This window comes from Notothenia rossii, assembly GCF_949606895.1.
Source record: "Notothenia rossii genome assembly, chromosome: 10".
Lineage (NCBI taxonomy): Eukaryota > Metazoa > Chordata > Actinopteri > Perciformes > Nototheniidae > Notothenia > Notothenia rossii.
Window position 1 is genome coordinate 18,351,401 of NC_136908.1, and position 14,804 is coordinate 18,366,204.

Below are 14,804 nucleotides of genomic sequence, written 5' to 3' on the forward strand. Positions count from 1 at the left end.
ATAACATACTTGAATGAATGTTAAATAAAGAATGCTGGAAATAACTGCATCTCCATTAGCCTATTATGCTCTGCAGAGACTGCCTTCTTCATGTCGTGAATTGCAGCTGATGTTTTAATATGGCAATTGGCAATTGGCAATTTGACTTATACAACCAGTAGTCGAGTTGAGGGGGGATGGGGGGGGATGGCATCCCCCTTAGGTATTAAAATGGTCAAAACCATCCCCCTTATGAAACGGCCATCCCCCCTTCCCATCCCCTGTTATTTGATCAATTAATGTGGAAATATTGCCAATGTTTAATTTTCAACATTCTACATTTTATATGTGCACGTCACGTGCCCCTCGTCCACAGTATTTTAGCCGCTAAAATACTGTGGACGAGGGGCTCGTGCACATATCACGATCACGAAATTGATGTCAAGTCAGTCAGCGTCAACGATAGCAGCGCAGCCTGTGCAAGCATCATGGCCAGTAAGCGACAAGGACAGCTTGACCTGAGGGACTACTTCGGCTTTAAGAGGACAAAAAGTACCACTGAAGGTAAGTCAAGAATACTTTTGATATGTCACCAAATGTGTAATCTCTGGACAGAGGCGATAACAACAGAGTTATAGTTTGGGAGCTTACGTTTTTTTTCTTGTTAACTAGCCTAACGCCAGGCAGCTAGTACTAGCTGCTATAGTAACCAACGTCAGGTTAGACCTTTCTTATATTCACAAAGTTAATGTCAGATTTGATTTCTTTTTCACATGGAACATCTCGCAGGGTTTCCCACAGCTCTTTACTGCTTAGGCGACCGCATAAGCAACACACTTAACTAGCCTAGACATGTTCAGTCGGGGAAAAAAATTAAATATAATTTAGGATGAGGCAGAGCAAGCTAGTGTACAAGCAGAGACGACAGGGGCAGAAGAACATAGAGAAGAACAGGTGTCGTTGACGGTTCCTGAAACAGCCGGTGAAGTTCAGTTAAGGATGGTAGATGGTCCAAGTTTGGGATTCTTCAGTATGAAAACTGGTTCCGAAAGAACCCATTTGAATTAAGGTTCTTGGAGGATCTTTAGGCTGATTTTGTGTATCAATTCGATGATCATGTATCCACTAGTGATTTAAGCACTTTGTTTGATAAGCTTTCCATTCATTTTAGTGAGATCATATAATACAAATTAAGTGTGAAAATTGCACCTTTAGTCACTGTGAGCGACCAAAATGTATTACTTAAAAAGCTTTAAATGTGATGCATGCCTCCGAATCGTGTGATAGCGGCTTCTGGTGGTTGAATGTCATCGCTCTTATTTTATATGAAAAAAAAACACAACTTGACAGTAGGCCTACTTCACTGTCTGCTCATTCTAACTAAACCATAATGCCGTTGTTCTCTTCATATAGAGCAGGGGTCCCCAAACTTTTTTCTCTTGGGGCCACATTATCGTTCCTGACTGTGATGAGGGGCCGGGATCGATCATGTGGGCTGTATACTAGGCCACTGCCTGTTATAGCCATAATTTCTAGCACAAAATAGTTCATCATTACAAGTGATTTGCAAAAGAAGTGAGTACTTCACATGTTTTTCAATTTGAAATACCACAGGTATTCCTTTTATTTTCTAATAACAACCATGTAAAAATAGCAAGGAAAGGTTAGAAAAACATGGTGATTGACAGTTTATGAGTGATACAATAGAAATGGTAGGCCTATATTACAGTGAGATGAGAAATCATCAAAACAAGAAACTTGGTGAACAATATATCAACTAACCAACTCTTATTTGTATATTCAGGTGAGATTTTTTTGTTCAAGGTGAAAATGCAATGAGCACCCAAACACTTTTACAGCACAATTATCATCCCTTTGAAATAGGAGATTGAGATGAGGGGCAGTGCATAAAGAGGAGAAAGAGGAGAGAGAGGAGAGAGAGGAGAGAGAGGGAGAGAGAGAGACAACGATGGAGAGGCAGATGCTGAGAGAAGAGATTGGGAGGAGAGACTGAGCAGTAAACCCTCGGCAGGTTAAACTAGAAGAGAGTAACAGAATGGGAAGTCAGCAATATGTGCAGTAGGTGAACTGAATTGGTACTTGTAGCCAGGGTGGAAGGAAGGATGGATGGGCAGTGATCTTTGAGGTCAGCAGTTGCAGTCCCCTCTCTTGCTGCCTGGAAACCTGGCATAAAGGGATGACATTGGACACATTCAGTAAATTACATAAATATGCTGCCTGTTGTTCCTTGTGATGGGATTTTACAAATACAGTGTAGCATTATTCATTAAAATTCATTAAAAACATTAATCATATTTCATCAAAAAATCATAGTTCATGTTTACAGCCATATAAAATTGTAATAGTTAAAATCAGTATATTTACCATATCAGTGTGAACTGTGTGCTTGCTTCTGGCTGGTGAGAAGTCCGATGTCTGGGTGTAGCCTAGTGGTTGCCAGTCTCAAAGTTTGATGCAAATGTTCATCTGAGAGTCTGTTCCTCGTTGGATTTTTTATTTGCTTCATGCGGGAAAACGTCTGCTCGCAGGTGTAGGTGCTGCCAAAAACGGTACACATCTTCAGAGCATGTTGTTTAATGTTTGGGTAAGTGCCCTCTGGTAGCTCAGCATAGAACTCAAGGAGGTGGTCAGGCTTGAATGCGTCTTTAAGGACATCACAATTCTGCAGCTCGGCTAGTTCAAACTGAAGAGAGGGAAGTGCGTCGTCAATGTCAGCAGCAAAGGGGTTCTGGAACAGACTTATGTCTTTGTTGTTGACATGAAGCTCGCGGAAGCGCACACTGAACTCTCGCTGCAGCATCTCCAGGGCATCTTTGCACTTCGCGACTGGGAAAGGGGCGGCTGGTTTCTCGGCGCAGTAGCTTTGGGTGGCAGGGAGATGTGTGAAGTCCAGCTTTTGGACCTGTCGCACAAGGAGCTGCAGTTTGACCTCGAATGCTTTTATGTGGGAATACATGTCGCTGATGAGATTCCCTTTGCCTTGGAGCTGTAGGTTGAGGTGGTTCAACAGTTCAGTCACATCAGTTAAAAACGCGAGGTCCCATTTCCACTCCGGGTCGGTCAGCTCCCGTACCGTTTCACCTTTAGACTGGAGGAAGGTGTTGATTTCGGGCAGCAGGTCGTAGACACGGCGCAATACTTTGCCTCGACTTAACCACCGGATTTCGGTGTAGTACAGCACATCCTGGTGAGCAGACCCCAGCTCGGAGAGAAAGGCCTGGAACTGCCTGTGTTTCAGCCCATTTTTCCGGATGTAGTTGACACAGTGCACAACCACCTTCATCACAGACGCCCACTTCAAAACTTTGCAGCACAGCGCTTGCTGGTGAATCAGGCAGTGGACTTGAATCGGTGGGGCGAGACCTCGTTCCTCGAACTCGCCGTTCAAGCGCCCTACTAGACCCCTCGTAGATCCGACCATGCTAGGCGCACCATCTGTAGTGACACTGGCAAAATTAGCCCATTGCAGACCAAGTTCGCCCATTGTTTTGCACACTTCGACAAAAAGGTCTTCTCCAGTTGTTGTGCCTTTTAAGCTTCTCAGTGATGCCAGCTCCTCTGACACTTCAAAACGTGTGTTGACTCCACGAATAAAAATCAACAGTTGTGCCGTGTCCTGTACGTCATTACTTTCATCCATGGCTAAAGCAAAACACTTGAATTCTGCGGCTCTCTCTCTCAGTTGGTCAAACACGTTTCCCCCCATCTCCTCAATTCGTCTCGTCATCGTTTGTGCTGAGAGACTCAACCCACGGAAGGCATCTGTCTTCTCGGGACACACCTCCTCGGCCACAGCCAGCATCATGGCCTTCCCGAATTCTCCGTCTGTGAACGGCTTGCCGTGGGTAGCCAGTAGGTTAGCTACTTTGTAGCTAGCTCGGACAGCAGCCAGGTTGACCCGGGATTGACGAAGGAAGGCATCCTGTTAAACAGCTAGTCCGCCTTTCAGACGCCGAACCTTATCATCTCTCGCTAGCCCGCTCAAGCTAGCATACTCTCTGTGCCGGGTTTCGTGATGGCGGCGAAGGTTGAATTCTTTAAACACGGCCACATTTTCTTTACATATAATACAAATGGCACGGTCCTTCCATGGAACAAAAAAATAATCCTTGGTCCATTGTTCTTTAAAAACCCGACACTCTCTGTCAATTTTCCTCACTTTACTGCACGCCATTACACTGCTGTTCAACTGTAGCATAATATTTTCTGCGCATGACTTCGATCAGCTTGTAAGGTGGCGGAAATTCGGTCATAAACATACGTCATATAAATAATACAGACACACATATTAAATTATATAAAATATAAATGGTTAATAAAAAAATATTTTAGTGTTAAAAAAACAAGATGCAAATGTAACAGATGTCAACCAGAACGTTACATAACGTTGCTTTTAAAGCGTGATAGAGGCGCTGGCGATCTGATTGACAGTTCCACTGTTTGGCTCATGGCCACTACCAGAGCCGCTCTGGCCACTACATACTGACGGCCTCGAGTTCTAATCTCAGGTGACGGAATGAACAGCGATTACCGCCCTCGTTTGGAGAGTCATGTTATTATTTCACAAAACAAGTTGGACAACTAAAATAAAATATTTTAAAAAATATTTTATAATTTTTATTTTTATTTTTCTTCTTCTTTGGGCCAGTTCAAATGGTGAGGTGCAGAGAGGTGGAGGGCCGGTCAAAGGGGCGTGGCGGGCCGTATGCGGCCCGCGGGCCGTAGTCTGGGGAACCCTGATATAGAGGATAATCATGGCGAGGAAGCAGGAAGGAGAGCAGAGGAGACTAGAGCTGGAGAAGGAACAGGTTTGATATTTCTAAATAGACACTTTTCTTTTTCGAAGAGGGGGAAATGTAGCTAATCCTACCAAGGGGGGGTTTTAACAGATTTTATGTTTTTGTGGTAGAAAAAAGAAGAGAGGAGGAGGCAGAAGCAGAGGAGCCTAGAGCTGCAGAAGGAACAGGTTTGATAATTCTAAATAGACACTTTTCTTTTTCGAAGAGGGGAAATGTATCTTACCAAGTGGGGTTTTAACATAGATTTTATGTTTTTGTGGTAGAAAAAAGAAGAGAGGAGGAGGCAGAAGCAGGGCGAGATAGTGTCGATGATTCTGACCAAAATAACCAGGGAGATAATGAGCAAGATATCCCTGAATGCTGGACATCTACCAAGTTCAGGGAGAAAAAAAAGTATTATCCATGGCTAATATGTCAAAGCAAAAAACTTGGCTGCCTAACCTGCCAGAAAATGAAAGTGGTCGGGCCAAGTACAGGTGGGAGCAGCCAGTTGCATATTGCTGAGGAGTGGTCCAACGTTAAGGTTACAGCCTATGGTACAAACCGAGCAGCACAGCTGCAGTCTCTTCGTAAGAAAATACACAAGCATAAAATGTCAGACTATCACCAAGCAGCTGAGAAAACCATGGAAAAAGCAAAAGAAAAGACATTGGAAACATTGACTTCTGAAATGCAAAGGGATCACTTCTTAACTACTGATAGGGTATTTCGTACAGTTTACAAGATTGTGAAATCTGGAAGGCCTTTCACAGATCTACCGTCCGATATTGATCTGCAAGTCTTGAATGGACTAGACATGGGAAGAACTTTACATTCAGACTATTCCTGTGCAACAATCAGCCAACACATGGCAAATGAAATGCGAAAGAGAGTAGTTGGAAAGGTCCTTCAAAGTGGAACAAAACTTTCTGTTATGATAGATGAAGCTACAACTGACAGTAAAAAATCAGTATTGATCATTTATATTAGAGCGAGCTTAGGGATGAGTGAAGAGCCCCTAACATTCTTCTTGGATCTAGTTGAGCTTTCTGCTACCAATGCAGGTGAAATCTATCAAGCTCTAATGAAAAATCTGTCACATCATGGCTTCTCTGAAGCTATTCTGAGTGAACGCTTTGTTTGCTTTGCATCAGATGGAGCTTCTGTAATGCTTGGAAGTAAAGCAGGTGTTGCAACCAAAATCGTAGAAAAGTTTCCAAACGTAATGGTGTGGCACTGCATGAACCACCGTCTTGAGCTGAGTGTTGGAGATGCTGTTGAAGAAACTGTAGGGATGAATGACTTCCAGTTTTTCTTTGACAAAGTGTACAGTCTCTATCATGCATCGGCCAAAAACCGCCGTGAGCTCACTGAATGTTGTGAGGAACTTGCTTTACAGTGTCTGAACATAGGGAGAATTCTCAGCACTAGATGGGTGGCATCCAGTTACAGGACCATTAAAGCTGTATGGCAGCAGTACCCTGCAATCCACAAGCACTTTTCCAATGCCTCAGTTGATCCTAAAAGAAGTTCAACAGAGAAATGCATGATCAGTGGTTTAATAGATCGCCTTTCTAATGTCACCTTTGTGCACAATCTTGGAATCATGTATGATGCTTTAGAAGAGTTGTCTGAATTCTCTCTCTCTCTTCAAGACAGAAACATGACACTCCCCAAGGCTGTAGCAATACTCAGTCGGCAGGTCCGTGTGTTGAAGTCCATGGCAGAGCAGCCTGGACCACCGGCAGAAGTGGCTCAGACTGCAATCGGTTTGAAGCTATTCAAAGGGGTGCCACTAACAAATAATTTAAGACACAGCAGAGAAATAAACCACCAACATTTTTTTCATGCTTTGGCTGCCAAAATTGAGACAAGAATGGGATCACTGCCTGGAAAACAGAGAAGCAAAGAAGAGTACCAGAGCTTTCTTGACAATGTCAAAGTGCTGCAGCCATCAAACTGGCCAGATGTGTGTGGTGTTCGTTATGCCGAAAAGGAAATACAGGAACTCTGCTCCTTTTTCAAGCTTGATGATGGCAGACAAATTCAGAGAGGAATGAGGGAATATGTTGATATGGTGAAACTCAAAACTGTTGATGAAATGACACCACAAGCACCAGAAGAGCTAAAACCTCTCCTTCAAGCAGTGAACACACTGGTCATCTCCACAGCTGAGTGTGAGCGTGCGTTCAGTCAGATGAACATTTTAACCACAACTAGAAGCACGCTAGAGGTAAAAAGTATGTCAGCCTTGCTTTTCATCAAGTGTGTTGGCCCTCCACTACAAATGTTCAAACCAGAAGTTTATGTCAAGTCTTGGCTTCAAAGTCATAGCTTGGCTAATGATCTGAGAGCAAGAGCCCGGAAAGTTGTCATTAAAAAACATGATTATGAAACTCTTTGGAAGATCCTATGAGATACTACAGTATAGGGGAGAATTGGGTTGGTAGCCATTGAATAAAACTGTTTATTTGTATTTGTATATCATATTATATGTATTATTTTCAGATTTTGTAAATAGTATATTTGTTTAATCCATGTTCTTGCACTTGAATTAAAATGGACTTGACTAGAGAGGATTCATGTTCAATGTTTTGTGAGGTTTTGTTTCAACATTTAATGGATGAATTCCCAGTAGATTTATAGGTATTGTGAGTGTGAAGTTGAAGTTGAAGTTGCACTTGCACCCAGTGGGAAAATGTGTCCTCTGCATTTACCCTAACTATGTAGGAGCAGTGGTAGCCATGGGACCAACTCTAATTCTGAGGTGCCTTGGTCAAGATCAATGACAGGAGTATCTGACACGTAATATATCCATAGCATGCAAGTTGTTTTACAGTAATAGAATATAATAATTATCTTTGTGCTTAAACACTAATCAAAGGGATCAACGTTGGTCTCCCACCAAATGCGCTGTCATCAGATCAAATTAAGGGCCCTTAAGGCAGTCAGCACCAAACATATATCCAGTCTACTCAACTACCCTGAATTGCAGGTTAGTTTTTGTTTTTAATCTCCGGGGGGGGGGGGCATGCAGATCCACCATCCCCCCTGGCTTTTTTTTACAACTTGACCACTGTATACAACATTCCCAAGTTGTACATTTGACTCATACAATTACCCACCTTCGAGTGATGCTCTAGTTTCTTCATCTTTGGTTTTTTTCCCCTCTTGCTTACGCCGGACTGAAACTGTCTTTTCACCGACATCTCTTCACCTGCACTAGTGGCCGTATCAAAGCCGTGATTGGTCAGATGTCGATTCATTGCAACGGTGTCAGGTTACAGACGTGCTCCCCTTGTCACCTCTCACTCTCACTCTCGCGGGGGGTGCGCGGAGAACTGAGCGGAGAACTGCGCACAGCAGCTGAAGCCCTCTGGGCGGGGCCCCATGCAGCCTGCGTGATTGGCCTGTAGGGAGGGGCGGTCCTGCTTATACGGATGGAGCCTAAATGTATTTATTTTTGTGTCTTTATAGCTCTTATGTTGATATTGGAGATTTCAATAAATGTATATCATCAGTCAAGTCTTCGACCATTATTCGGAGGGAAATGCTTCAACGATGCTTGGCAATGGGTATTATTATATATTATTATTATTATGGGCCAGGCCCACCCTATTTTATACAGGCCCCCCCTAAAGTACATTTCTGCCTACGCTACTGGTATAATTTACATTTTCTTACTATGTTCAATCTGAATTGACTTTAAAATAAAAAAATCTATATTGATTCTGACTTTTCTACTTCCAACTCAGGTTTATCATTGCTTTGAGAAAACATATTATTAATTTACCCCTTTTAGAAGTGAATATATAGTCATTTGTTCTGGGAATGTCTTTTCGAGCCTGAGACCTGGAAAACAGGCTTGGGGCTTAACAGGTTAATTTGTTTCGAGGCCTGAAGTAGAGTACCGTGTCAAAACAAAAAAAGGGTAGTGAAAATGAAGTCAGAACAAATCATTTAGCATCCAGTGTTTAGGAGCCACAGAGCTGCCGGGTTGAATGATTCAAGGACTGACTGCTAGCATTCTTATATCAGAATCAATTTATTCCTACGACAGTGTATCTGGTACAGTCAGAAGTTGCTGCTGTCTGTTCCACTGCGGGTTATTTTTCACAGCAGCAGCTTCCCTCTGTTAGCTTTGTGTCTTTTATATATGAAAACGCCGGAATCTGCTGACCTGCAGGAAGTAGGGCAAACCTGCAGAGACATCCTGCAGATATAAAGGATGTGATCAAAGCGTCATTGTGTCCCTTAAAATGGGCAAAGGAAACATGTGCATGATTGCACGGTGCATGCTCTTTAAGCATGCGCATGCTTTTATGTTAATACAGTTCGACCAGTTTCTGAATTGGGCACAGCATCATAAATCCATGCCCGATGCAATGCTCAAAAAATACATTCACTTCAAACATTGAAGCACACATGTTAAATTGGAATCATTTTTGTCCTTGACATGTCAGAGCTCTTTTTTTGGGAAGAAACACAGAAGAAAAGAGCTCATAATTTTGTCTTCGCATTGCCTGCTTCCTTTCCAGAGAAAATTGATTTCCGGGTAGCCCAAATATGGTCAAGCAACGATGAGGTGTGCAACAGATGAGTCATCAGACTCCCACACTCCCCAGCCTTACATGTATCTAAGACAGAGAGGCAGAGAGAGACTGCAGGAGAATACAGCTCTGCAGAAACCTGCAAACCAAGTTATTGTGCTGATAATGACATCCCCCCATTTTCAATGAGTAATTAATGGTATAGGAGACGGTATGAAGGACTGTGCATAATACAGTCCGACTGCAGTGCTCTTCTTTCAACCACTAAATCAACCAAACACAGAGACTCTGTCACTGCTCTCCCTTTGTGTGTGTATTTGTGTCATGCATTTTGCAATTGCAAGCAAGATGCAGAATCTAAATTAATAGGTCCTGGCGAATGTGAAATTAAAGGTCCCCTATTATACTGTTTTCCAATAATATATTATAAGTCTCAGATATATACAAAAATGTCTCTGAAGTGATTGGCTCCAAATACCAAACAGATCATTGCAGCATCCCATAAACCCCTCTGTTTCAGCCCTGTTTCAAAAGAGCAGATTCTCTGTCTGTTACTTTAGATGAAAATAAGGAGCCACTCCCCACGCCCCTCTGAGAGATATCTGATTAAAAGGAACACAATGGTGCTCTAGGAGGAGATGCAGGTGATAAAGTGGGGGGTTACCTTGGTTGGTGATTGGCTAATGGTTACACAAGCCAAAATATCGTTATGACATCATCAAGTGGCCAAAATCTGATCAGCTCATTTTCAGACAGGTTTTTATATAAATGGATCAGGACAAAAAGAGAGCAAATCTTTTTTCCTGAAACTTTCAGAATCTCTTTCCACAGAGGGGACACATGTTGATGTAGAAAATACATGAACAAGTGGATTTTGCATAATAGGTGACCTTTAAGACTAAATTGCACATTTCATGATCATTCAGTGTGAATTTTTTCATCTTTATCGATGTTTCCCTGAACCCTTCTAATTATATATTTTTTTATATGAAACTTTAGATTTTTGAACTTTTATATGCAAATGAGGTAATGATAACTATTAAACTGGCCCTCTAAAAATGTTCTGTTTACAAACAAAAAATATATACAATTTAATAAAGGATACCATAAAAAGAGATAGCTGTTGTTGCATTAGATGATTTTTACTATTATGGCAAAAAGATATAACATTTTGGCCCGAGTGACCTGGGAGGTATGATCTATATGTTTTACTGAGGGTCAGTGTGAGGCAAATGCTAAAAGTAGCATGCTAACATATTCATCAGAATGAAACATACTTTATTGATCCCTGAAAGGAAATTGGACGAATCAGCATGTGAACTAGCTAACGTCATCCATTTAAAATGAATAGCTTTACATTTTGGGGGGGGGGGGAAATGTTATTACTGGTTGTCTATCTCAATGTGATGAAAAGACCGAGATCTAAAGGGGAAGGAAGACAAATTGTGTTAATTTACTTTGGAGAGGCTATCTGTTTCTCGTCCAGTCTTTGTGTAACTCTTTATTAGGGTTGTGTCAATCTTCTCAGCCAATCCTCTGTGAATAAGTCTAATACCCATGTTGAGATTGTTAACTGTAGGGCAAGTGTAAATCTTACAGCTTCAGATTACATAAATGCAAATGGCCTCAGCACCTAACAGAATGCAAGAGTCTTTATTATTTCAAATGAGATACTGTTATACATTGATTTTATATAGGGAGGTGTGTGGCGCTGTGGATAAAGCTCTGGTGTTGGGATCAGGCGGTCTCAGGATCAAACCCCACTGCAGTCAGCATGTCATTGTGTCCCTGGGCAAGACACTTCACCCCAAATTGCTCCTGTGGGGATTGCCCACAGTATTGAGTATGTAAGTCGCTTTGGATAAAAGCGTCTAACAAGTAACATTTGATTTAACAATCAGAAAATTGCCACTCATACATTTGGACAGTTTATCCATATACTGTAATTGTAAACCTCTTATTTTGGAGAGAATGAGTCTAATCCCTGTTCAATCCGAACAGTTTGTTTCTGCTGTTTGTGAGCCAGGAGTTGCTGTTAACAAGCTGGTTGGGTTGCAATATCGCTTTTTTATTTATTGCAGTCTGTCTTCAGGGATCAAAGCCAAGCAGCGAGGGGGGTTGAGCCCTGATTCTGAATCTGCTTATGTAAATCATTCAACACATTTACGTCTAAATATGCCTATGGTTTATATTTAGCCTGCACGATTATCGATGCCAGCCTTTATATATTTGTACTTTCCTGAGAACAAGCTGCCAAACCCCCCAGACCCAACAACAACCATGGAGTAAGAAAAAATCCATAAAATAATCCCTTGTAAAATGGTGAATGTTTTTATATCAAACAAATATCTTAAGGATTTCCAATTGGACAGATAACAAGTTCGCTGTTTCTCCCTGTTTCCAGTCTTTGTGCTAATCTAACCGTCAGCTGGCTGCACTCTTAGGTTTGATAGACAGATACGAGAGTTGTATCACCTATGTTCTCAAGAACTGTGACGTCTTTTGAATTACCGGAATTTCACTTAGCTGGATACCCGAGTGTGGGATTTCTGTGTTCCGATCCAACAGAAAAAAGGAAAAGTTGGCATGATTTCGTGGAAAAGGGGTACTAACTAAAGTATTTAACAGGATTTCATATCACTAAAGTTGTTTGTTGTGTGATTTCATGTAACAAATTCGATTGATTGCTCTTGATAAGCGTATCTGCCAAAAACATTGTTCATGTTGTCGTCGTTTTTTCTATCTCTGCAAGGCGAATCCTCTTGGGTTTTTAGTCAATGTCCTTACGTGTGTCTAACTTCCTTTCTCTCAGCATCTAATACTGCATAATACTCTAGTCTTATATTATATTTAATATGTACATACTGTTTTACTTCCAAATGTTAGTCAATATTATAAAATAAACATATTCACAGCATCTAGCAGTCTTCCTTAGCATTTCACTTTTCCTCCAGTCTCCAGAGTCTTACTGGACTACTCATCCGCAGGTAACTCCATTTATGTCTTTCCTCTAGCCATATTGGTTTTCTCGATCAAACCCGTAGCTGAGAGGCCTTCCCCTGGCTCTCAGTGAAGCGAAAAACTCCTGTGAGTCATTCTGCTATATGCCTACATCTTTCCTTCGTTCTGGTGTTTATTAAAACCACACCACCTGTTCATCAATTCCTAATGAATCTTGTCCCTTTCAAAGATGTGACTGTTACTAAGAACAGTTTGTTGTGTCCTCTCAGCTTGCTGTTGTTGTTGAAAGCCAGCAATAGCCAGGGTAGCCTCCCATGGATTAAAAAGAGCATTGTGTTCTTGGCAATACCCAGAAAATAACACGAACAAACGAATATTGAAGCCTTTGCCTGCTTTTCTTTCGCAAAATCCACTGAACTACTCCTGATCTGTGCACCCTGACCTGCCTGACGGGCGAGGTAAACTCATTCCTCTTCTTGAGAAAAAGTCATGAGGTTCAAGTGAGCTCTGCTGGCTGATCCATTAGACAAAAATCAATGTAAATGGACTGTACTTATATAGCGCTTTATCCAGTCTTTAAGAGCCCTCAAAGCACTTTACATACTACATGTCATTCACCCATTCACACCCATTCATACAGAGCAGTGTACCTTACTCTATAGGACCTAACATTCATACACATTCACACACCGTTGGCCATGCCATCGGGAGCAACTCAGGGTTAAGTATCTTGCCCAAGGATACATCGACATGTTGACTGCATGGGCTGGGACCGAACCCACAACCTTCTGGTTGAAAGACGACCGCACTCCCTCGCAGCCACAGTCGCCCCAATGTCCTGCCTTAACTCAAATTGCAGCATATCAAGGCCTTTTCTTGTGGGTCGGTATTGACCATGAAACAATTGTACTTCAACCAATAGGTCTTTCAGTAGAGGCAGCATTACATGAGGATTGGAGCCAATGGTAAAGTTGATGACCAGCTAATGATCCCTGTAGCCCCCAATCTACACTTCTGGATATATGACGAATAGAATCAAACCCTGGGAATGTTTGATTCCAATTTAGTATTTAACTTTTTGTATTCTGTTAACATGTCCTAGGTAGGTAGATAGATAGATAGATAGATAGATAGATACTTTATTGATCCCAATTTGGGAAGTGTTTGCGTTGCAGCAGCGTAAAAAACACAAGGCAATGTACATAAGAGATATTGAGACACAAGAAATAAACAGTCCAGAATATTTCAGAAATAGAAATAAAATAGCATTACAAATTAAAAAATGTGAAGAATTTAAAATAAAAGGTAAAAAATATATATATTTGGAAAATATACAAGTGGAAATACAAATTACCAGTAACAACACAATGGTAAGATACGATTGAAAGCCAGAATAAAAAAGAGGAAGTGGGTCACTGACTGTCAAAATAAATTGCTGCTGTGTTCAATAGTTCAATAACATGTTGAGTCCAGTTGACTATAACAACACTATTTCTGACAAGCTTCAATCAATTTAAAGATTCTTTGAAAGGTTTGATTGCTCTCGAAAGTGACGTCAAAGACATGACTCACACATCAGATGGTTTTAAGTCATGTATAGGCAGTGAATGAGCTACCTGTCAATCAGTCCTTGAGGATTAGAGGTTAGAGAAGGGCTCGGAGGACAGAAAGAAGTGAAGTGGAAAAAAGCAAGACTGTGACGTCTCCACTGGGATAAGAGGTGGAGGTGTTATTGTATCATTTGGACATTCTCTTCTCTGTCTCTCTCAGTCTCTCAGCTTCCGTTATTAAAAAGTGCCCTTTTGTAGCTGAAAGTCGATTCCCATAGAAAAACAAACATCTTTAGCTTGTTTTTGTAAATACAATGTGCCTCTTATTAGCCCTTGGAAAGTCCATTTTAGTCTTTAATGTAAGACATATAGAAATGATGTTATCAATGACTCAACTTTCCTGCTCTTTTCTTTGCTTTAAGGAGAGCTTTTATCTTGGAGCGTGTCTTGGTCATGGCATCCTGTGCCCTCGATAATAGTTATTACTCTGCGACCCTTGCCACACGTGAAGGAGGCTGACTGGCTGAACGGAGAAAAAAGTAGTCAGTTAGGAATAGCAGCTCGTTGTAAGTTAAATTAGCCAGTGGTTAATTGTTTGCCCAGCTGTTGGCATGGAAACATTTTGGTTTTCTTATAATTTTTCATCACCAGTTGAGGTTAAGAATATCATATGTTAATTTCAAAAGTAAATAATCCATCAAAAGATATCATGGAAGATATTTTAAGCAACATGTTGAATCCGTGACGAGCAAAGCAGTCTTCTCTCTCTCTCTAGCATCTTCTCGCGTCACCCACCCACGAGTTCTGTTTCTGTCTCTTGTTTCACACTTTGTCTTAAATGTTTATCACGATTTACTAGCCAGCAATTAACAGACAAAAACACATACAACACAGTAAACAAAGTATTCCTTCAAACCTTGTCATTTTACAAACTATGATCAACTTCAATGTGCAGTAGCGTGCTG

At 41.4% G+C, this 14,804-nt stretch overlaps 1 protein-coding gene across 1 annotated transcript; it reads right to left on the reverse strand.

Annotated features, from left to right (window-relative positions):
* Positions 1–1,559: 1,559 nt before the first annotated feature.
* LOC307020958 (general transcription factor II-I repeat domain-containing protein 2-like) lies at positions 1,560–4,595 on the reverse strand. Its single transcript, XM_079652655.1, has 2 exons — positions 2,365–4,595; positions 1,560–2,163 (listed from the first exon to the last, which is right to left on the reverse strand). The coding sequence occupies exon 1, from the start codon at positions 3,803–3,805 to the stop codon at positions 2,369–2,371; it is 1,437 nt and encodes a 478-aa protein (XP_079508781.1). The 5' UTR covers positions 3,806–4,595; the 3' UTR covers positions 1,560–2,163; positions 2,365–2,368.
* Between the last annotated feature and the right edge of the window lie 10,209 nt (positions 4,596–14,804).

Bases quoted from the DNA above. Each gene is read 5' to 3' on its own strand.
- LOC307020958 (XM_079652655.1), bottom strand. From the start codon at position 3,805: ATGATGCTGGCTGTGGCCGAGGAGGTGTGTCCCGAGAAGACAGATGCC.